Here is a 23,247-nt window from a genome sequence, read left to right as displayed (position 1 = left end):
CTAGGGCGCAGGGCTGATGGGGTCCTTGGACACAGGAGTGCTGGGCAGGGACTTCAGGTACTCCAGATGCCTCCTGGCGTCCTCCTGGTTCTGGCGCACGTAGTACACGACGTAGGTGATCACCATGGCGAACCAGCCGAACATGGTGAGCAGCATGGCCACATCGGTGGTCTTGTGGTGGACGCTGCAGAAGCTGACGCCAGAGTCGAGGGCCTGGATGAGCGGCTTCCCCACGTACTCCTCCTGCACCGCGGTGTGGCAGGCGATCTCGTCCACCGAGTCAGGGTCCAGCTTCAGCTCCCACAGGGCCTCCTGCAGGGCACACTCGCAGTGCAGGGGGTTGTGGGACAGGCGTATCTTGGCGCTGAGCTTGCCCAGCGCGTCCTTAGGAATCCTGCGGATGTGATTGTGAGACAGGTCCAGCAGCCGCAGGCCCCCGGCCAGGCCCGAGAAGGCGGCGGGGCCGATGGTCTCGATGGCGTTCTGAGACAAGTCCAGCTCTCTCAGCTGGTTCAGGTGCTGGAAGGCTCCGTTGGGGATGCGGGCGATCTTGTTGGCATCAAGCTTCAGGAGCACAGCGTCAGTGGGGATGTCCTTGGGGATCTCCTGCAGGCCCCTCCCACTGCAATGGACGGCCACGGCCCCGGCATGGTCAGGGCACTGGCAGCTCTGCGGGCAAGAGGCGCCCAACCGCAGGCAGAAGAGAAGCAGGAGGCAAGAGCCTCCCGTGGGGACCGGCAGGGAGGACGGGCCCTGTCTGCCCATGGGGCCCATCCTGACCACCTGCGGACAGATGGCACGCTGCTCTCAGTGCTGCGGTCTACACGCTTCCCCGCTCCCCGGTACCGGTGCGGAAGGGACCATCCCACACAGACAGAAACTCTGCTTCCTCACGTGCCAGGAAGAACGGTGTTCTCTTTCGGTCCTAAAAGAGAGGAGCAGTCAGCGTCGCCGGCGGTGGCCTGGCTGGGGACCCGGGGGCACACTTTGACTTTGGGGGAGATATCACAGCCAAACGGACACACTTGACCGGGGGGGGGGGTCTCTGTGACTTACTCCTGGATATTCCCACTGCCACCCAGAAGAGTAAGGCTGTGCTGACTGCTGGCTGGGGGTTGTGCCCAGCAAAGCCGACCGAGAACACTGCCACCCTGCCCTGGACACACCCACTGCACACCTTGGGGGTCAGGGGCTTGGACAGCACGGGGTGATGGGAGTCCACCCCTCCTAGCTACTCAGGGCTGGAAAGCAGGAAGACTGGGCTGCAGGGTTTTCATAAGAAACTGGAATGCAAGGGCGACCGCCGGCCACCGCTGGGAGCCCAGCCGGCACCCTCATCCCCGCGGGGCTAGGCTGCTGTCAGAAGCTCAGCGCTTTGCTAATTGTGACAATCCCTTTGACAATTATAACATTAAAGCTCTTCTCTGTCGGCCCTAATGGGAACAGCCACCCGCACCGGCATCGCGGTCGGCGCCTTTTATTTCAATTATGTTTGAAAAAGGGAAACGAGAAAAGAGAAAAGCCAAGCCCTGGGCGCGCGGCCCGCGCTGGGCGTGGAGTGGCGGGGCCGCGCGGGGCCTGGGCGGGCGGGGCTCGGGCCCCGGGGGGACCCCAGACCTCGGACCTCGGGATCCCCAGGCTCCGGACCCTAAGGACCCCCGGGACTCCCGGCTGGGGGATGGACGGGGGCGGGGGTGTCCACGCTCCGGGATGAGACGGGAGCTTTACCTGCGCGGCCGCGTCCGGAGGCTGCTGTGCATGAGGCTCTCTGCCGCTTGGAGTCCGAGCCGGCGCCACGCCTGGAGGGCGGCGGCGACCCGAAGGCCTACGCCCAAGTCCGCGGCCGCTGGGTACACACGCGGCTCGGCCTGCGCTCCCGGGGCGGGGCCTGGGCGGAGTCTGGGGCGGAGCTGTGGGGCGGGGCGGAGTCCGGAGCGGGGCGGGGCCTGAACGACAGCAGGACCTGAGAATTAGGGGCGGGGCATGGGCGGAGCTTGTGTGGCAGGACGCGGCCAGGACATCGCGGGGCCTAAAGATGGGCCGTGGGGCCAGGGCGAGGTCTGGCCGGAGTCTTGAGTGGGGCGGGGCCTGGACGATGGGGGGAGGGGGTCCTGAGGACGAAGGGTGTGGCCTTGGGCGGGGCCGTAGAGCCTACACGGGGCGGGGCCTGGGAGCCTAGCTTGTGGGAAGGCGTGAGTCGGGCCTGGGATCAGGATTTTAGACAGGAGTGTGTCTCCTGAGCTGTGGGCGGGGTCGTGGGGGGACCCCCCCCCGAGCCCCGCCCCTGCCCGTGTCCAGCCCCACCCCTGGCTCTGGCTCCAGGATGTGGGAGGCGGGGGCGGGGGCGGGGAAGTTGGAGACCCTCGGGTCAGCGCGAAACCCCAGAGCGTCTGTCTCAGGTATGGTGCCAGTGGCTGCCGAAGCGTTAATGGAGTTAGGTCTCCGCCCACCTGGGTCTCTTCCTGCCCACCCCCCATATCCCCACCCCCACTCCTCCACCTCGCGTCTTAGGGTCCATGCATGGGCGTCCAAGGCGCGTAGGCAATGTGGGGATTGAGCCATCCTTAGGGTTTTTATAACAGCTTTACTGTGGTGTAATTGATATACAGTAAACCACATATTCAAATTTGATACATTTTGACATTTGTATACACCCGTGAAACCATCACCACCTTAAAGTATTGATAGTAAATACCCCAGAGTTTCCCGTTTGCAATCCATCCCCTCTGATCCCCATCACCAGGCAAGCACTCATCTGCTCTATCACTAGATCAGTTTGCATTTCCTGTAATTTATATAAATGAAATCGTGGGTGTGTACGTTTTGTCTAGCTTCTCTCACTCAGCATAATTCATTTTGGTTCACCAGGTGCTGATGCGTTTATCAATGGTTATTCCTTCTGGGGCTGAGTAATGAGACATTGCAGGAATGTTCCACCATTTGTATATCCACTCACCTGCTCCTGGAGATTTGGGTTGTTTCCAGTTGTTGGCTATTACAAAGAGAGCTGATATGAAAATTGTGTACAATCTTTGTTTGAAATACTCATTTCTCTTAGGTAAATATCTAGGAGTGGAATGACTGGATCATACAGTAGCTTATTTTTAACTTCTAAGAAACTGCCCAAGTGACAGTACGATTTTACATTCCTGTGCTGCGTATGCTGCACATCTTCACCAGCACTTGGTATGGTCACTCTTTTTAATTTTACATATTCTAATAGGTGTGTAAGGGTATATCTCATTGTGGTTTTAATTTGTACTTCACTCATGACTTAAGTGTCTTTTCATCTGTTTATTTGCTGTCTATCTTTAAGGAAGTGTTCTGTTCAAATCTTTTACCCACTTTTAATTGAGTTGTTTTCTTATTTTGAGTTTTGAGAATTCCTTGTGATTTGTACCAGATAAGTGATATGTATATATTTCTCAGATATGTGATATGTATATATTTTCTCTGATTCTGTGGGTTGTCTTTTCATTCTCTTTAAAGTTTTTCAAAGAGAAATTTTTAATTTTGATGAAGTCCAATTTATCAGTGTTTTATATTTTATGGATCATTCTTCTGGTGTCATATGTAAGAAATCTTACATATTGCACTTATATTTTGCATTTGGGTCTATTATCCATTTTGAGTTAGTTTTGGTGTACAGTGTGAGGTACGATTCTTCCAACTTTGTTTTTCTGTAAAGTTCTTCTGGTCATCCAAGATTCTTTGTATTTCCTCATGAATTTTAGAATCAGCTTGACAACTTCTACCCAAAAAGCTTAGTGGGGACTTCCCCAGCAGTCCCATGTTTAAGACTGTGCCTTCCAATGCAGGGTGTGTGGGTTCAATACCTGGTCGGGGAGCTAAGATCCCACATGCCTCGGGGTGCAGCCAAAAATTAAAAACAAAAACAAAAAAACCTAGTGGGCTTTTGTGTGGGATTGCATTGAATCTACAGATCAGTTTAAGAGAATTAACATCTTGACAATATTGAGTATTCCAATCCATGAACATGGTATATCTTCTCATTTATTTAGAGCTTCTTTTATTTCTTTCATTTGTGTTTTGTAGTTTTTGGTTTACAGATCTCACACATCTTTTGTCAGATTTAGCTCTGATTTTTTAATGCTATTGTAAATGGTATTTTAAGTTCAATTTATCTTTGTTAAATGCTAATATATAGAAATAAAATAGATTTTTATATACTGATCTGAACTTTGCTAAACTCACTTATTAGTTCTAGTAACTTTTTAATAGAAGCCTTAGGATTTTCTACATATACAGTCACGTTATCTGCAAATAAAAAGAGTGTTACTGCTTTCTTCCAGCCTGAATGTCTTTTACTTCATTTTCATACCTAACTGTGCTGGCTAGAGCCCTAGTTCAATACCGAATAGGAGGAGTGACAGCAGATAACCTTGTTCCTCTTGACCTTAAGGGGAAACATTCAGTCTTTCACATTAAGAATAATGTTGACTGTAGGGTTTTGTAGCTGTCCTTATCAGTATAAGAAAGCATCCTTCGATTACTAGTTTGCTGAGAGTTTTTAACAGGAATGGATGTTGGATTTTGTCAAACTTTTTTTCTACATCTATGAAGAATATTTTTATTAGTCTATTAATATGACGGATTATACTGATTGACTTTCAAGTGTTAAATCAACCTTGTGTCCTTGAAATAAATCTCACTGGCTCATGATGTATTATTATTTTTACATGCTGTGGAATTATTTAATAGATACAGAGTTGCTGAGGTTATTTTTTTCTTTGACTGAATGTTATAGCTTGCATCTCTCAAGGAATTGCCCATTTCATCAAATCTGTTGAATTTATCAGCATAAAATTGCTCATCCTTTCAATATAGAGTATGAAGTGATGTCACCTCTTTCATTCCTGATGTTGGTGCTTTGTGTCTTCTCTCTTTCCTTTTACTGACCAGTCAGTATGGAAGTGTGTCAATTTTATTGATAATCTCAAAGAACCAGTTCTTAGTTTCATAGATTTCTCTATTTTTTTCCTTTTCTTTTTTCCATTGACTTCTACTCTAATCTTTTACTTACATTAATTTTCTTTTCTTTTTCTAGTATCTTAAGGAGGAAGATGAGCTCACTGATTTGAGACCTTTCTTATTCTCTAGTATAGGCATATCTCGGAGATATTGCAGGTTCAGGTCCAGACTACTGCAATAAAGTGAATATCAAGATAAAACGAGTCGCTTAAAGTTTTGGTTTCCCAGTACATATAAAACTTATGTTTACACTATACTGTAGTCTATGAAGTGTGCAATAGCATTATGTCTAAAAAAATTTATATAACTTAATTTTAAAATGTTTTATTGCTAAAAAAAACGTTAACCATCGTCTAGTAGTAGCACCAAAGATTACTGATCGCTGATCACCATGACAGATGTAATAACAATGAAAAAGTTTGAAATATCAAAAGAATTACCAAAATGTTACGGAGAGATACGAAGTGAACAAATGCTGTTGGAAAAAATGGTGCCAATAGACTTGCTCGACTCAGGGTTGCCACAAACCTTCAATTTGTAAGAGACACAATATCTGCAAAGTACAATAAAGCAAAGCGCAGTAAGACAAGTTACGCCTGCGTAGGCGTATGAATTTCCAAGTCTTGCTCTAGCTGTGTCCCAAAAACTCTATGTTGTATTTTCATATTCATTAAGTTTGAAATATTTGCAAATACACCTTTTGATATCTTTTTGACCCATGGGTTTGGAAGGACGTTATTTCATTTCCAGATATTTGAGGATTTTGCAGAGATTATTCTGCATTTGATTATTAATTTAGATCCATTGTTGTTAGAGAACATACACTGTAGGCGTCAGATCCTTTTAAACTTATTTAGACTCATTTTAAGGACCAGAATATGGCCCATGTTAAAAATTGTTATGTGTGTACTTAAATATGTGTTCTATTGCTCAGAGGAATATTCTATAAATATTGGTGAAGTCAAGTCTGCTGACGGTATGATTACTGATTTTCCATCTACTTGCTTCTTAATTATCGACAGAGGTGTGTTGAGGTTCCTGAGATCTGTCTGTTACTCCTTGCAGTTCTATCATTTTTTGTTTCACGCATTTTGAAGGCTTATATTCGAATTAGTATGTCCTCTTGATTAATCAACCACTTTATCATTATGAAAAGAGCCTCCTTATCCCCAGATTCTTTGCCTTGAATTCTACTTTTCTGACACTAACAGCCACTCCAGCTCTCTGATGGGTTAGCGTATGGGATAAGATATGGGATAAGATATGGGATATCTTCCTCCATCCTTTTGCTTTTAACCTCCTATGTCTTTTTAAAAAATATTTTTATTGGAGTATAGTTGATTTACAATGTTGTGTTAGTTTCAGGTGTACAGCAAAGTGAATCAGTTATACATATACGTATATCAAATCTTTTCCCATATAGGGCATTACAGAGTATTGAGTAGAGTTCCCTGTGCTATAGAGCAGGTTCTTTTTTTCTTTTTTCTAATAATATTCTTTTTTCTTTCTTTTTCTTTTTTTTTTTAAACCCCACGTTTGTTTATTTATTTATTTTTGGCTGTGTTGGGTCTTCATTTCTGTGCGAGGGATTTCTCTAGTTGTGGCAAGCGGGGGCCACTCTTCATCGCGGTGCGCGGGCCTCTCACTATCTCGGCCTCTCTTGTTGCGGAGCACAGGCTCCAGACGCGCAGTCTCAGTAGTTGTGGCTTGCGGGCCTAGCTGCTCCGCGGCATGTGTGATCTTCCCAGACCAGGGCTCAAACCCGTGTCCCCTGCATTAGCAGGCAGATTCTCAACCACTGTGCCACCAGGGAAGCCCAGAGCAGGTTCTTATTAGTTACCCGTTTTATATATAGTAGTGTGTATATGTCAGTCCCAATCTCCCAATTTACCCCTCCCCCCTCCTATGTCTTTAGTTTCCTTCAGGATTTCCATGGCATCAAAGTTTCATCCTCCATATATTAACTGCAAAGGGAAAAAATAATAGCTTTACAGTGAAGAAACCCAGCAGAAACTACCTTACATATGTGACCAAGGTTAATATCATCAGTAATAATACAGACTGACATCATGTAGCCCTTGACACCACGGACTGAGAAAGACACGGCATCACTGCCATGGTATTCTTGCCCAAAACGCACAATCTCTTTCCAATCGTGGGAACACGTCAGACATACCCAAATTGAAAGGCACTTTTTACAAAGTGACTGATCAGTACGCTTCCAAAATGGAGAGATCGTAAAAGACAAGAAATGGCAACTAAATGGGATGTGGGATCCTGGAATATCCCCGGGCACAGTGGGGAAACGGGGCGCACAATAAGGCTGGTGGTGCAGGTGATGACTTGGTAACCCACATCCACAGGGTGACGGGAACCGTGAGCTCCCGTCTGTCCTCTGTTTCTGCCCCATTTGTCCCTCTGCTCTGTTTCCTTTTCCTCTTTTCCTGCCTTCTTCCGGACTGAGTCCTTTTTGAGCCCATTTTCTCCCTCTAGTTGACTCCTAGCTGGGACTCTTCACTGCTATGCCAGTGGCCACTTTAGGGGGTGGTGTCAGCTGTCACTTCTCATCACAGACCGCGTCAGGTCACATCAGACCACCTGCCGCGTAGGGTGGGAGCCCTGCAGGGTGTGCCCGTCCCCGGCCGTGCAGTGGACATCCACGTGGGTAGGAGCCCCTCCAATCTTACCATCAACAGTCTTTTAAAGGGATATAAATAAGACGAGCCATGCAGCTGCCGCTATGTTATTGTAGAGTAGATTGAAGGGGGAGCCCCAAATTATGGAATATTTTTAATATTTAAGTTAAACACATGAATGTGGTCACCACCCAAAAGTACAGACATTATGCAGTGGGGGGAGGGACAGACACTCGAGTTCATGCTGTGGCTTCTGTTTATGGAAAGGTCAAGATCAGGTGGTAGAGGCAGGGACGGGGAGGAGGTGCGAGGGGGCTGCTGGGGCTGCACGTTCTGCGTCTTGATCTGGGTGCTGGTCGTCAACATAAGTAAAAAACCCACCAAGCTGCTCACACTTCAGATGTGGGCGGGCGACTGAGGGCGTGTAACTCCTCAATAAAAGAAAACAATGGTGTGCTGGCCACGTGTGCGTTCCCAGGTGGTTGCGCGTGTAGGTGATGGATAGAATGATGGATGGGTCCGTTCAGGTGCAGTGTTGCCCTCCTGCACCTCACTGGTCCGTGGCCTCACTAGCTGATGACGTCGGAGTCTCCACTGAAGGTGCTGGCAGCCGGCCGGGTCCAGGCCGCAGGGCCACGCGAGAGCCTGCCTCACTGTCTACTCCAGACCACGAGCCTGCTCTCAGAAATACCAGAAACCTTCTAATGCCATCCTGGCCACGTGGTCTGCCCACTGTAGCTGCCCTTATAGATGTGACTGGGCTCCGCGCTGATTGCGTCCCCCATTTATCCACCTAGAACCCAGGCCTTCTGACTCCAGGGAGAAAGCACGATGCTCCCGCTGGTTAATTGCTTCCCATCAGGCAGGCTGCTTTGCTAGCAAGGTCTGCGCGCACCTCCCTGGGGAGGGGGTGGGAGGGAGCAGAGCCTGCTGCAGCCACTATGGTGGGGATGAATAAAACATCCTGGCAAGGCCGAAACCTTGCCTGCCCACAAAGACACCTCAGAGAAGCCTGGGACCGGGCCATCCTTGCGGCGTGGCCGGCCGTCTAGCTGTGTGCTCACCGCCCTGCTCCCCCACCTGCCCGTCCACAGTCAGCAGCGTGGCCCTCAGCCGCCCTGCCTCCTGCCCTCGTGCAGCCGTGGGGACCCTCAGACAGAACCCCAGGCCAGCCAGGCTCTGCTGACTGCAGCCAGCTCGTGGGTAGGGGCTGGACCCAGAGCACCTGACAGAGCCCGCTCGCTGCCCAGCACCACAAAAGCAGGGCCTGAGCTCACCAACGAGCCTTGATGGATGGATTGCCTTGGGCAACGTTACCCGCAGCAGCTTGGGACAGACTCGGCCTCCTCCTACACTCCCTGGATCTCCCGGAATTCCTGGATCGAAAAGCCCTGATGTTGGTTCCCCTAGAGGGTTTCCCGAGCACTGGGCCTGAGCAGCTAGGGCCCAGCCCCCCGCGCCCTTCCCGAAGCCCTTCGGAACCAAAGGGCCTCACGCCTCAGTGTGGGAGCAGAGGGCGGCCCATTTCCCAGGGAAGTGGAGGCCACCTGCACCTTATCTAGTAGTTCTGGGTTCCAGGGCAGTCTCCCTCGCCCCCCGCCCCAGCACACAGCCCCCCGCCCAGGTCTCTCACTCTTCCTCTTCTCCAAGTTTTGTCCACTTTGTTGCCCTTTTTCAAGAGCCGAGTTCTGAATATATTCACCACATGCCAGTTCTTACTTTTTCCCGCTCATTAAACGTTGACTTGGTCCCTGCCTGAGCCCCTAGGTTGATGCTGTAGCTATTTTTTGAACTTCTTGAGTCATAATCTCAGATAATTTACTTTCACTTTTTTTTGTGTTTTTGCGGTACGCGGGCCTCTCACTGCTGTGGCCTCTCCCGTTGCGGAGCACAGGCTCCAGACGCACAGGCTCAGCGGCCATGGCTCACGGGCCCAGCCGCTCCACGGCATGTGGGATCTTCCCGGACCGGGGCACGAACCCGTGTCCCCTGCATCGGCAGGCGGACTCTCAACCACTGCGCCACCAGGGAAGCCCTACTTTCACTCTTTTCATTTTCAGATAAGTGCATTTAGGGTCCTAGCTGTTCCCTCCCGAGACTTTCAGCCCCAGCCCTGGGCTGGGACCTGGGACTCTCACTGTCTGGCTCTGGCTGCTCCCCAGGAGGGTGCAGGTCTCCGGCGGGAGGTGGACGGCGTGGAATCACATGCGGCACCCAGCCCACAGGCCTCACTTGCCCCAAATCCCGAGCGGCAGGGGTGGCCCTGGACCTACTGCCAACCAGAGGCTCGGGGACAGCAACCGCTCTCCCCACAGAGACACTGCCGCTCCCCATTGGTCCTCCTGCCCTGAAACTAGAGGCTCCGGAGTGAGGACGGAAGCCCCCCACAGGGAGGGCAGAGGGTGGGGCGCCGCAGTGGCCTTGCCCGACGCCGCCTCAGCTCCCTTCCCGTGGTCAGGGGACTGGTCACTCACGTCCCGGGAAGGCACCTGGAACCACATGGAACCACTGATGTATCTTCTGTCCTCTTCCGGGGCACAGCTGCGTTCTAACGTAACGCTTCGGAAGCTGTGAGCCGAGCGTGGCCTCAGCGATGGAGCTCCCTTGGAGACTTGCCGAGATCCACACACTTGCTGGGTGTGATGCACGCCCACTTCTGTGAATGTTCCGTGTCTGAGAAACATGTGTCTCTTCCGGGCCATGTTGTTGTGGTGGTGGGTACAGAATCACACACACGCCATAGACCGTGTGTACATATATGCGCATATTACACGTCATTTACTCTGCCAATATGCATATACATTACACATACTGTACCTAAAGAAACATATTGCACATAAGTTACACATAAACACATGTATGTGCAAGTTATGCATAATATATATGTATATAATATGTATTTATAGAGAAATACACACACGCATAGTACGTAGGTAAACATGCACACACACGCCACACAGAGTGACCTCAATCCTGTTGACTGCGTTATTCAAATTCCGCCCTATTTTTCTTTTGCTCCTTGATTCCTTGATTTCTGAGAGAAAAGTCTCAAACATTACTGTGAATTTGCCCATTTCTCCATGAATTTCTATCAATTTTGGATTATATATTTAAAAAGGTATTGTTCTAGGTGGAGAGCAGTTCACAGAAGTGCTACCTTCTTAAAGGACTTATACCTTTTCCCACTCAAATATTCCCCTTTGTCCTTAAAAGGACAAACTCGAGCCTTGGGCTCTGTCCTCTGCTGGACCTGTCTCCCCAGTGTTCCTTCTGGGAGTGTTTGCTAGGATGCATCCCTTGTGCTGTCATCTAGTACATGTGTCTTTTGGGTGATAGAGAAAAACATATAGAAAAGAAAAGAAATTTTTTAATTTAGTTTTTATCCCAATATGACTCACAATTTGTGCCATAATTGCTTCCTGCCATTTTATTTTATGTGAACCATCTTCTATTGATATTTTTTCTTTCCTTGATTTGGTCGTTCCTTTTGTTTCCTCCGGTGGTTTGACATTATTCCTCTCTTTCTATACTCTGGAGGTCACCCTGGGCCTGTGATAGATACACTTACAGGTCCCACCGCCTGCGTTTCTCTCCCAGCGCTATGCCCGGTCAGTATCTATTTCTTCCTCATGAGCAAGAGGAGACCTGCGCTGCACTTGGATTCTCTGCGTTTGTTCTCCTGCCGGCTCCCAGGGAGACCAGCTGGGGTTTCAACAAGAAGCTATCATTAAATTTTCTTTTTATATTATGCCTCAACAATGGCAGGACTTGGCCCTACATTTACTGGTTCCTTTGCTTCCACAGAGCTCAGTCTGTGCATGCATGCATGTGTGTGTGTGTGTGTGTGTGTGTTGGACTAAATGTTTTTGTCCCTCCCCAAAATTCCTACATTGAAGCCATAATCCCCAGTGTGACTGCATTTGGAGGGAGGACCTCTAAGGAAGTAGGGTTAAATGAGGTCATAAGGGTGGGGCCCTGACTTGATAGAATTAGTGCCCCTATAAGAGAAGAACCAGAGCTCCCCACCTCTCTCCTGCACACTCCAAGGAAAGGTCACCTGAGGACAGAGTTCAAGGTGGCTGTGGCCAAGCAGGGGAGAGCCCTCACCAGGAACCACCCTGCCCACACCTTGACCCCCTACTCCCAGCCTCCAGAACTGTGAGAAAGTGAATGTTCCATCTGTGGTGCCTTGTTCTGCAGCCCAAGCTGACCAAGACAGTGTGTTTTGCTTTTCTGTAATTCATCTTTGTGAAATTCTTTCAGAAAGGGTGCATGAGGAACACACTTTCTGGGTCCTTATGCTTCTAAAAGGTCTTTGTTTGGTGCTGCCACGTGAACACTAGTTTGGCTGGATATGAGATTCTAGATAAAAAACCAAGGCCCCCACAGTGGCTGAGGACCTGCAGGGTAGGGGGCCGGGGTGAGGCGCAAGGGGCTGAGTCCCAAGCTGGGGGCCAGAGCCGGGGTCTAGGAAATGACGAAGAGGTAGTGTGTGTGTGTGTGTGTGTGTGTGTGTGTGTTGGGGGGTGTTGATTGGAGGAGAAATCATGAGTTTGGACTGGAGGGGCTGCAGGCTGTCCACAGGAGACCCCCTCAGGCCCCAGGAAGCTTGGCTGTGGGCTGGGTGAGGTCTTGGTGACCCAGACACAGCCCCTTGACCACTGCTTGTGTCTATAACTTTCTTTGAGGGAAGCACAGAAGAGGCGGGCGAGGCTGGTGTAGGAAAGCGGATTTAATGTGGGGTTTTCACAACATTCCACGGCTCCTGATGGCCTATGAGTCGCTGATGCTGAACTGGGTGGCCCCTCAGTCCACACCTACCGCCCGCTCCTCCCGGGCTCTCAGGGTGGGGGTTGGGGGCACCATGTGCAGGAGAGCCCCCGCCCGCACGGGGCGTCTGCGTCCTCCCCGCCTGGGTCCCGGGGCAGCACACAGGCAGAGACGTGTGCATTTCGGGAGGAGGCCGGAGCTTGCCTGCACGTCCTGCGCTGCTAAGGGGCTCAGCCCTGACAGCCAAGGGAGATGGGTCCCATGGTGCCCCGCCCCAGGCCAGGCAAGGGGCTGAGTTAGGTCCCGGTGGAGGCCCTCTCGGGGGTGTGGGCCTGAGCAGGAGGCCACAGGGGAACCCCGACTCTCCAGGAGGTGCCAGGCTTGGGTGGAGATGCCTCTGATGGTGGACATGCTGCTCACAGGATGTGGCCAGGAGGGTGTCCACTGGCCGCCAGCAGGCTCGGGAGAAGCAGTGTTGGCTGGTGGAGTCCCCGTGGCCACCTCAACCCTGAGGCCCTGCCTCGTGGCCGGAGTCCACCTGCTCCCTGCTCAGCTCTCCTCCCAGGGCACCCCGAAGCCTCCCAGTTCAACAGCTGGGCAAGAGAGGCTGCTGATCCGGGCGGACCGTGGGTGGAGCAGCTCTGCCGGCCCCTGCAGAGCTGCCCGGCTGCGTCCCCAGGTTAGTAGTAGGCCCCGAACAAGGCGGCCACCTTCTGGAGGATGGCCTTGTGGTTGGCGTACAGAGGGATGCGCTCGTCCACCACCTGCCACCGGATGGACACCCCCGCATCGCAGGAGTACAGGTGCTGCGAGGACAGGGGTAAGATCCTGACTCCCTCCTGAGCCGGCCCTGCCCCCACCCAGACACCCCGAGACTACAGACGTCAGGGGGTGACGAGGACCCCACGGCCTGGCTCCTGGCCCTGCCACAGGCCTGGCCAATGGCCGCGTGCTTTATGCTTCTGCTGCACAGGCACAAATCAGAAAATGCCCACAAAGCCTTAAAAACCCTTGAAGGAGGAGAGAGAAGAGGTGCAGCCTTGTTCTGGGGTTTTCTGTCTGCAGACACAGCCCGGGTTTTGTTCCCTGGGACTTCCTGGTCCCAGTTCTGGATTAGGGATACGTAGGACTGATCTAAGTACTGGGGATGGCAACCCCACATAAGTGCTGGAACCAGCCTCCCCTGGGTGTGAGCCTGGAGGCCCCCAGCGTTCCTGGCCAGCCCCGACTGTGCCCCAGCCTCCTTCTGCTGCCCTCTGGCCTCTCCCGGATGCCCCCTTGGTACCCTCTGGGCACAACTCTGACCCACGCAGCTCCCACTCTCTGGTCCTGGCCAGCTCTGGCCCCAGGCCCCGGAACCCCTCAGACCCCTCCCTATAGACCCCGAGGCTCTCTGGAGCACTGATCCCCCGGTCCCCCCATTCCTCAGAGCCTGAGACCCAGGCCACATACAGAGTTCAGCCTCTTCAGCTCCACGTCGCTCTGGTCTGGAAAGTGGACGCTCACGGCCACCGTCTCGATCCAGGCGTTGTCCGTGTTCCTTGGGTCATCCACGTACCCTTTGTACACCTGGGAGGCAGCACAGGTGTGAGCTGTTTCACCTGATGGACCCCTGAGCCCCCAGGCTTTCTCCCAGAGGAAGGGGCCCCATGCTTTCTCTGCAACTGGTCCGGGTCTGGGATGCTCTGAGCACAGCTGTCCACTGCACCCAAGCCCCTCCTGGCTCTCCCCCACCCCATCCACCTGCCCCCAACACCACCTTCAGCCTGACTGACACATCGTGGGGACCCACAGCCTCACTCATCTCCCTTCTGGTCTCTGGCCTGCTACCCAGACCTGCCTCGACTGTCTTTGGGAGGATTAAAAAGGGTCAGTGGACCTCAAAACATTACGCAAAGTGAAAGAAGCCAGACACCAGAGGCTGCACGCTGTGTGATTCCACCTATAATAACCGTCCAGAGCAGGCAAACCCGCAGAGACCGAAAGCAGCCTCGCAGGTGCCCGGAGCGGGGGAGGGAAGGGAGTGACTGCCAACGGGTATGGGCTTCCTTTTGGGGTGATGGAATGTTCTGGAACCAGACAGAGGTGGTGACCACACCACGCCGTCTGTGTACTAAATACCACTGAACTGCTCACTTCAAAGTGGTTCCTTTTCTGTTGTTTGGATTTTACCTCAACAAATAAAGAAGTTTATTTCTACAGAGCAGAGAAAAGAGAGATGGCAGTGCTCCCTGTGGGGCTGCAGGGGATAAGCCTGTGAAACTGCTTGGTTTGTAGGGCAAAACCGCAAACGTCAGCCATTGCCCATTGCATCCTGAGACGCCGCAGAGACAGAACCAGCAACGACTCGGATGCCCACTTGGAGGACTGTTTAAAGAAATCATGGCACAAAATATTATGTGGTCCTGAAAAAGAGCGAGGTGGATTCGGAAATGTGGACCTAAAAATACGGCCTTTGCAAATTAACTGAAAAGTGAGTTACGTCTTTGTGCCCAGCTGTGCTCAGGGCAAGAGGGAGTGTGGGCCGGACACCAGGCGTGCCCCGGCCCCAGGGCGGCAGAGGCTGTGGCCCCCCACTTGATCTCGGGAGGAGCAAACCCAGACAGAGAGAGAAGGCGAGGGGCCCAGAGCCGCGGACACGTGGGTCCCTCCAGGAGGCTCCCCAGCTCCACGCGGCCCGCCCTGCAGCTGTCACGACCCGCACCTTGGGGCCCCAGATGCACAGGTGTGAGCAGAGCAGAAAGATGACCTCACCTCCATGCCCTGCGTCAGCAGGCTCTCGAAGGAAGGCCAGAACTCTCTCCGGAGGACCTGCTTCAGCTTCCGGGGCAGCGTCTCTCCTGGTTCCCGGGAGCCCTGAGCAGAGAGGGAGGAAGGGACGGGTCAGCACGGCTGTCTGGGGACCTGCTTCCTCTGGCCACCTGCCCAGCGTGGGCAGTGGGCCAGCCCCCTGGAGCCACAGGCGGACGAGTGTCTGACAGCAGCTGCCTCGGGGCTGGAGTGACATTGCCCAGAGCCCAGAGTCCACGTCAGCCCGCGGGGCAGGAGGGTGGCCCAGCCTTGAGGCGCGCAGGGCACTGTGGGGAGGCAGCCCCCTGACCTCCACCACCCTGCACACCAGCTGGGCTGTGTCCTGTCTGCGTGCATCCCTGTCCCCGTGTCCAGCCTCTGCTCTCGCACACCAGGCTCCCGGCCACTCCCGACACCCCAGACACGGGCCTGCACCCGCACTCCCCTCTCCATCCATCTAGGGGACTCTCTCAGTCCACATCAAGTCCATCCACGTAGGCCCTGGAGACGCCCTAGCCCCTCGCTGGGGGGGTGGGGGCTGGCTCTCGGGGACACAGGGACACAGCTCAGAAGATGCCCGTCGGCAGGAGAGACCTAAGTGCCAGAGAGGGAGGCTGAATGCTGCCAGAGAACCCGTGGGAGGAGAGGGCCGGGCCTGGGCTCAGAGCCGCGCTCCCTCAGCTCGAGGGCTGCGGGAACGAGAGCCGCCCAGGGCCCTGGAATCCTGGTTGGGGTCTGAAGACCCTCAGTGGCACCACTGCCCCCCACACACCCATTAACTTGCTGTCACAGCAGAGCAGCTGCTGGGCCACTGGGTGGGTGGTGGGGAAACCCGACGGCCTCTTGCTGAGCTGGGCGAATCACGGACTCCCGGGTACAGGCTCAGAGGAGGGGACCCCGGACAGAGCTGCACCCAGAGACCAGCCGGGGGCCTGGTGGGCGACACGGTCCTCCTGCCAGGGTCAGCCTACTCCAACCCCAGAGCAGTGACAGGGTCGTGGGGGGCAGAGGGCAGATTGACGGGTCAGAATCTGAGCGGTTGGGCCCGCTTGGATAGGACAGGCCCAGGGCCTTCCACACCCCAATTCTGTCACCACAAGGCCTCTGGGGTGCACGCCGGCCTTCAGTCCTGCAAGGAGCTGCTGCCCTTGAGCTGAGGGCCTGTGCACCCCCGTCCCCAGCCCCAGGCTCAGCTCGGGCCCCAGGGCTAGGGGCAGGTGCGCGCCTGAGACACCCACCTGGGAGCCGCGTCTGACCCCAACCCCTGAGCCCTGCAGGGAGACCCAGTCTAGCCTCCGAGGCAGCCCCAGCCCTGGGCCTGGTGCCCCCCGGGATGCAGTACATGCTCAATTAGTGCTTACACTCCGAAGAGCCCCTGAACCCATTTTCACAACCGCAAAACAAGGTACTAGGAGGGAGAATTCCCTCTAAAAGGCAAGGACCGGCCTCTGTCATTCAGAACCAAGGATCGAGTCTGAGCCGTGCAGGGCAGCGACCACAGGCGGGTGGTGCTCCTTCGCTGGGTGGAACGCACAAAGGCGCGCAGGGCCCCGGGACGGCGGGCGCGGGCTCACCCCGGGCAGCACCCAGTGCTCTGAGAGGGAGCGCTTCACCACCAGCACCTCCAGCATCTTCTTTATGCCCTTCCTGCAGATGGCGCCGTCCTGGTTCCGCCTCCAGCTGCAGGAGGGACGGTCTGATGTCAGCCCCTCCCCCACTGCGGGGGAGGCCAAGGCACCCCCCACTCCTGAGCACCTGCTCCGCTCCAGGGGCACAGAGATAGTAACCACCGCTCCCATGACTGCTGGTCTGACTAGAACGGGTAGGCCTTTTGGGAGCGTATTTTTCTATCAAAAGCCTTAACGCAGCACGCGCCCTGGACCCAGCCCTTCCACCTCTGGGACTCTTTGGAAATGACGAGTAGATGGATATGGACTTTCATTTTGTCTGCGCAGTGAGCCCTGGCCCTGGCTTTGTCCCTCCCCCAAGGGGCCTCTGAGGGAGGGGGACCCACAGGGAAAGGAGGGCAGCCTGGGAGCAGGAAGGGCCTGGGCTTTCCTAGGGGCATAGACGCTCCTGCCCTGTGTTTTGGGGCGCGCCCATGCTTATCCAGGCCACTACGGGGTAGGGCGCATGGCGCACGCTGTGTGCTCATCCGGGGCTACTCACCGGGTGACCACGGGCTGCAGCGTGTGGTTGGGGCCAAAGCAGCTGAGGTCCCCGCGCCCGCGCAGCCCTGTGCGGCCCATGGGGTTCCTGGACGGACAGGGGTCTGCTCAGCCTGCCGCCTGCAGCTGGAGAGCCAGGCCGCGGCAGCAGGCGGGGCCTCTGACGGGGCACGTGCCGGTGCCGCCCACACCTGCCCCGGCCCAGGATGGACGGGAGCAGGGAGGAGGCCACCGTATAGAGTCCTGGAGAGGACCCCCGACACCCACGGGCCCCTTGACCGGTCTGGCTGACTCCGCATCACCCACTGGGGCTGTCCACCCCGAATCCTGTCCCTGGGGGACTCCAAGGCTTCAGGTCACCTTGGCGTGAGTTGGAAAGGAAAGGAGTCTTCTTGGGAGCAGAAGCCCAGCCCCACCGCAGACCCCCCAAGAGAGCGCCTGACCGACCATCGTGCTGCATCCGAGGGCCTCAGCCAGCCTGTGACCTGGCACCCGACGGTTCCCCCAGCCCCGCCGTGACACTCCGTCCTGCTCTCGTCCTGAACACCACGTCCCCCTAGTCCCCTCCCCTGTCCAGGGCTGGAGACGCTCCTGGACACGTCTGTTCTCCTGCCCCACCCATCTCCCACCACCTCCTTCCACAGCCTCTGCTCCCTGTTCCAGAACCTTCCCCAGAGGCCCACCACACACCTCCTCCCCCAGGTGCCCTCAACGACCGCCTGCTCATGGAGCCCCCACGTCCTGGCCACCTGTGGTCCCTCTGCAGATGCTGACTGCCCCTCCCTCGGCCTCCGCCCTGTGGTGCTGCTTCCCTAGCAAACCCCATCAGAAGAGGCCCTCTGACCTCCAAACCCCAGGCTGGCTCACAGTAGGCGTCCACTAAGTGCTTGCTGGGCCTGACGCCATGGGTCACCTGACATCTTTATGCTGATTCTTCACCTGTACAGTGGGGCTCAGTGCCCGTCCCTACAGAGAACAGACCTGGAAACACCTCCGTCCCCTACACGTAACCCCAGGGGCCCTTTAACAGCTCCCCCGCTTCATTCTCACGATCGGTGCAGCTGGCAGCCGGGCGGTCCACGTCTTACCCCATTTCCACACCACAGGAACGGAAGCCGTAAAGGTTACATCGGGGGACGAGGGCGCAGCGCCCAGGCCAGCGGGACCAGCCCACGGCCCCCGCCTCCCCACGAAGGAAACGCCTTATGTGGGTGTTTCTTTTCTTCCGTATTTTGTTTGTTTTTATCAGAAAAGCGCCCACATTGCCGGAGAGGAAACCTGACCCCAGAAGGAAACCCCCAGAGGCCGCGGAGAAGGGCCAGGCTGCACTCACAGAGGGAGCCCATCCTGCACAGTGTAGACCCCATGGAAGCTGCGCCGGTCCAGGCATCCATCCACCGCGTTGTAGTTGATCCTGGACAGAGGCTCCAGGGCGCTGGGAGCGAGAGGAGAGGTCGCGTCCCCGACAAAGATGGTGGGATGCAGAGCGGCCGTGGTGAGCCCTCAGGGGGTCCACCACGAGGGCCCCTCCCCGGCCGCAGCCCTCCCAGCATGGCCCAGCCCCCAGGGAGGACGGGCCACCCGTCCAGGCGGGAAGCAGGGCACTCACTCCCCCACAGGGTCCACCAGGTCCTTGTTTTTCCTGTCGGCCGTGTAGAAGGGCGGGCTGTAGATAAGGAACTCCGTCTGCACGACATGGGGGCTCCCCTCAGTCGGTCACCACCCCAGGTTAGCTGGCACCCAGGACGGCTGACCTCAGAGCCCAAGACCCTGGGACGGCCCAAAGGGCCTGGGAGCCCGAGTTCAGCAGACCTGAGGACACACACACCCGGCCCAGCCCCCAGGATGGGGGTGAGGGGCTAGGCTGGGCTCTAGAGGGGAGAAGGGGTCCCAGTGGCAGAGACTGGGGAAGAGTAACAGCCTGGAATGTTCCAAGGAAAACTAGAGAGAAGACCGGGGGGGCACCCACATGCCTCAACCATCTCTCCCTCTCTCTCTCCACCTCCAGCCTCCCTGGCACTCAGAAACAGGGCAGGGACCGTTCACTGGGGACAGGGGGTCGGAAAAGCAGGGCAGTCGGCTGTGTGTGGATGGAGGCCCACCAGCGTCCTGGCTCAAACCCCAGCTCCATCCCCTCTGGCCACGTGGACCGCGTGCCTCTGTTTTCTCATCTGTTGTCATGTCCCTGTGAGGCCTCAGCGGGCTCATCCCGCCCAGGGGGCTGGACTGCTTCCCCCCAGGACACCAGGCCCCTGCAGCCTGGTGGACGCGGCAGAACAGGCACTCACCTCCCAGGGCACCTTCTCGTTGGGCACTGGGAAACGCTGGACAGGGCAGTTGGGGTAGAGGAGGTGCCTGGCATCCACGTGGTAGGCGTCGCCCGGGTCCTCCACCTTCAGCCCGCCGTCCAGCTCAGGGTCCCGCCCCACCGAGGCCTTCTGGGGTGCTGGGAATGGGAACAGCCCCACGGAGCTGTGGGCAAAGCTGGGCCCGGACTTGGGTTCCAGGCGCGCAGGACGGGGCCATCCTCTATGGTCCTTTCCCCCAAACTTCTGGGCTGCCTCTACCTCCCCAAGCCTGGATTGAATGCCAGCCCCAAAGAGGGTACCCTCCCCAGGGCCCCCAGCACTGCGGCCCAGGAGGACAGAGACCTGGGGGCAGGCAACCACCACCTTGGACAGCTCCCAGCAGAGCTCTCAGTAATTAGCTGGACGCACAGGCCCTTACAGAAGCTTGGCCAGCTGAGGAGAGCACACTGCTCCTTCCGGGCCAGCAACACCCCAGGAGGGTTACTCATGCCCATTTCTTGGCCGACTGCAAATGTAGGAACAAAAACTTGCTTTCTGTCACCCAGTCGACGTGACTGGGTCTCGGGTATCTGCTGGAGCTGCCCCCACTTTGTACCTTGATGCACAGGAGGATGGGGCTGTGGGCCAAGCGACCTCTGGAAGTCCCCAGCCTGGTCAAGCAGGGGACTTGGCCACACTCTGCACATGTATCTGTGGGGTGGGCCATGCTCCCCGAGGCACTGGGCCTGCTGCATCTCCTCCCCACGGACCCCCGGACGCAAAAGAGCACAGGTGGTAGAGACCAGCGGCTGGTACAGCCATCCACTCACCCAGGGTGGGGACGCCCTCCTCCGAGCCAAAGCCGCTGTCCCTCAGGGCTTTCACGATCCAGTGCAGCGCTCTGGCCGTCTGGGCCACCTGGAAGGCACGTCCCAAACAAGATTTGGTCAACACCTGCCCCCACACGGAATGCCCAGCTCCCACCCACCCTGTTCCACTGTGTCGCAAGGCACAGGCCTGGGGCCAGAGCGCCCAGAGTGAGGAGGGGAACCCAGGGCAGGCCCACGGGGTTGGGGGGCACAGGGTCAAGGCACAGCAGGAGGGCATGGAGGGGCGGGGACCTGGCCTCTGCCTGTCCACCCCTCCTCGTCCTGGAGTCCCAAGGCCTCCCTGACCAAAGCGCCTGCATCCACCTCCTTCACTGTGCCTACTGAAGTACATTGTGACAATGAACCTTTATGTCTGTGCCTCCCCCTGACTGGGAATCCTCAAGGATGAGATAATGCCTGCCACCCTGACATTCTCAAGGCCAGCTTTGGACAGGCACGGAGGAGGCACACAGGAGACGTGGGATGGATGGATGGATGGATGGATAGATGATGGATGGACACACAGATGGATAGAGGGAGGGAGGGATGGATGGATGGACAGTTAAATGGATAGATGGATGGATGAATGACTGGATGGATGGACGGATGGATGAATGAATGGATGGATGGATGGATGAATGGATGGATGGACAGATGGATGGACAGATAAATGGATAGATGGATGAATGACTGGAAGGATGGACGGATGGATGAATGAATGGATGGATGGATGGATGGATGGATGAATGAATGGATGGATGGATAGATAGATGGATGGATGGACAGATAAATGGATAGATGGATGGATGAATGAATGGATGGATGGATAGATGGACGGATGGATGGATGGATGGGCAGATGGATCAATGGATGGTTGGGTGGATGGAGGGGCAGATGGATGGTTGGGTGGATGGATGGATGGATGGACGGATGGATGAACTAATACACATTACTGTCCCTCAGCATCACTCAGGCACCTGAGCCCAGCTGGCCTATGAGGCAATGACTCTTGGATGTGAGGCCACTCAGGGCTGCCCAGCTGATGGGGGGGCTGTCAGTGGACATTGAGGGGGGAGGGGCGGGTGGAGGCTGCTCTCCTGTTGCCCACCGGCCACCGCTCTCTCATCTGGAGCTGCTCTGAGACACCCACACGCTGCTTTCTGATGCTGCCCCTCAGTCCAGCTGTCCACACGGACATCCATACGCATCCTTGCTGGCCCCGTGGCCTCCCTCCCTCCCAGCATAGCTGGCAGCCTGAGAAAGCAGCCAAGGGCTGTTAGTAATTTCCACGGCCCCCTCCCAGGTTCCAGGTGCCCAGTCTGGAGACAGCGGCGTCTCAGAGGACAGTTCCAAGGAGGCCAGGGGAAGGTCAAGAGTTTGTTCCCTCAGACCAGCCCCTGATGTGGCCGCCACACAGTGCGGCGTGGCAGAGCTCAGGCAGGGGAGCGTTTGGTGGAATTCTCTAGAGGACGGAGAAGGTGCCCCTGCCAGTTGGGAGCAATGGCCCTGATGTCACCGCCCCCTTCTCCTGGGTGGTTTCCCAGTATGTGCACTCTCAAAGCCACCACACCACAGAGCGACCTTCCAGGTCCTTCGGAGCTGTGCCCAGAAACAGAGGTCGCAGCCCGGAACCCACCTGCTCCTCTAGAGAGGCCAGTCTCTGCTCCATGGAGCTCGACTGCTTCAGATGTGCCATTTCCAGCAGGTCCACCATGGTGTCCACCCTGCAAGAGGACACAGCTGAGCCCCGCAGGCCAGCCAGGGGCGGGATGTGAAGGAAGCCTGGCGCCTCTTTGCAGGTGGGTGACCTGTCAGATCCAGCAGCCCAGGCTCTGTTGGCCTTAATTTCACGCATCTTCCTCTTAATTTGAAAGTATTTATACCATACGTTTCCGTATAGGATGAGCACCGCCTAGTGGCCCAAGGGGAAGATCTCGCAGCCAACGGATGCCCCCGGCTCACAGGGCTGCCCCAACAGCCCCGGGCTTTGCGGGGAGCATGGCTGGTCGAGAGGCGCAGGTGTGCAGACGCGCACACGCCTGACTCCTTGCCTCGATTTGCCACGAGTTCCACAGCCGAGTCACAATGGGGAAAGCTACCGCTGGGCACCACTGGGGACTTTGGAAGGAGGAGGACGCAGCACCGTTGTCTGGGGAATAATTGTTTGGTCTCTGTCTTCTTTTGCTACAACATAGGAATTGCACCCAAGGCGGCCTCTGTTTTTATATGAAAAATACTTCCAAACGCTCTTTTTTTTTGCGCAGGGGGATTCCTGAGCTGTCTTCCCCCCCGCCCCCCGCCCAGTGCCGCGTGTGCTGTGTGACAAAGAGCAAACGTTTCAGGAACCCCGAGGAGACCGCCCTGGTCCCGTACTTGTCACTGATGTCCTGGATCTTCTGCTCCGGCCTCTGCTTCTGCTGGATCTGCTGGTCCTGCAGGTAGTTCTCCTTCAGGTAGATCTCCCAGGACAGGAGGGCCGCCTCCTCGTTCTTCTCTAGCTTGTTCTCTGTCGGGGGAGGGGAGCCTCTGACCCACTCGGGGCCCCGCAGGGAGGGGCCGGGACCCTGAGGGGCCGGAGGAGCCAGTCTGCACCCGCCCCCAGTGGGCAGGGTGGGAAGTCGGTGGCCTGAGTGGTCTGCACGCCCACCGAGCTTCCAGAACTCTCCAAGGAGCTGCTGCCCCCACCCCACCCGGGCTCCGCCGCAGATGCGGCTCTGGGATGAGAGAGACGGCA

General features: G+C 55.7%; 2 protein-coding genes across 3 annotated transcripts in view; both read right to left on the bottom strand.

Annotated features, from left to right (window-relative positions):
• On the bottom strand, positions 1 to 774 carry LRRC3 (leucine rich repeat containing 3; the record flags this gene model as incomplete). Its single annotated transcript, XM_082654990.1, has 1 exon — positions 1 to 774. The coding sequence occupies one exon, from the start codon at positions 772 to 774 to the stop codon at positions 1 to 3; it is 774 nt and encodes a 257-aa protein (XP_082511116.1).
• Positions 775 to 12,407: 11,633 nt separating this feature from the next.
• TRPM2 (transient receptor potential cation channel subfamily M member 2) overlaps positions 12,408 to 23,247 on the bottom strand; it is a gene marked incomplete at its 5' end in the record, with an annotated part of 42,695 nt that continues 31,855 nt past the window's right edge. Inside the window, 11 exons of one of the 2 annotated variants that reach the window (XM_082654354.1) lie at positions 12,408 to 13,204; positions 13,851 to 13,967; positions 15,153 to 15,254; positions 16,763 to 16,868; positions 17,358 to 17,444; positions 18,690 to 18,791; positions 18,966 to 19,042; positions 19,645 to 19,802; positions 20,475 to 20,562; positions 22,150 to 22,237; positions 22,887 to 23,019. In XM_082654354.1, coding sequence (XP_082510480.1) covers positions 13,079 to 13,204; positions 13,851 to 13,967; positions 15,153 to 15,254; positions 16,763 to 16,868; positions 17,358 to 17,444; positions 18,690 to 18,791; positions 18,966 to 19,042; positions 19,645 to 19,802; positions 20,475 to 20,562; positions 22,150 to 22,237; positions 22,887 to 23,019 — 1,184 coding nt within the window. In that variant the 3' untranslated portion in view covers positions 12,408 to 13,078. The remainder of the gene's footprint in view (positions 13,205 to 13,850; positions 13,968 to 15,152; positions 15,255 to 16,762; positions 16,869 to 17,357; positions 17,445 to 18,689; positions 18,792 to 18,965; positions 19,043 to 19,644; positions 19,803 to 20,474; positions 20,563 to 22,149; positions 22,238 to 22,886; positions 23,020 to 23,247) is intronic. The other variant, XM_082654355.1, reaches the window with a different exon arrangement.

This window comes from Grampus griseus (genome assembly GCF_964374135.1).
Source record: "Grampus griseus genome assembly, chromosome: 5".
NCBI lineage: Eukaryota > Metazoa > Chordata > Mammalia > Artiodactyla > Delphinidae > Grampus > Grampus griseus.
This window is presented reverse-complemented; position numbering and strand designations above follow the sequence as displayed.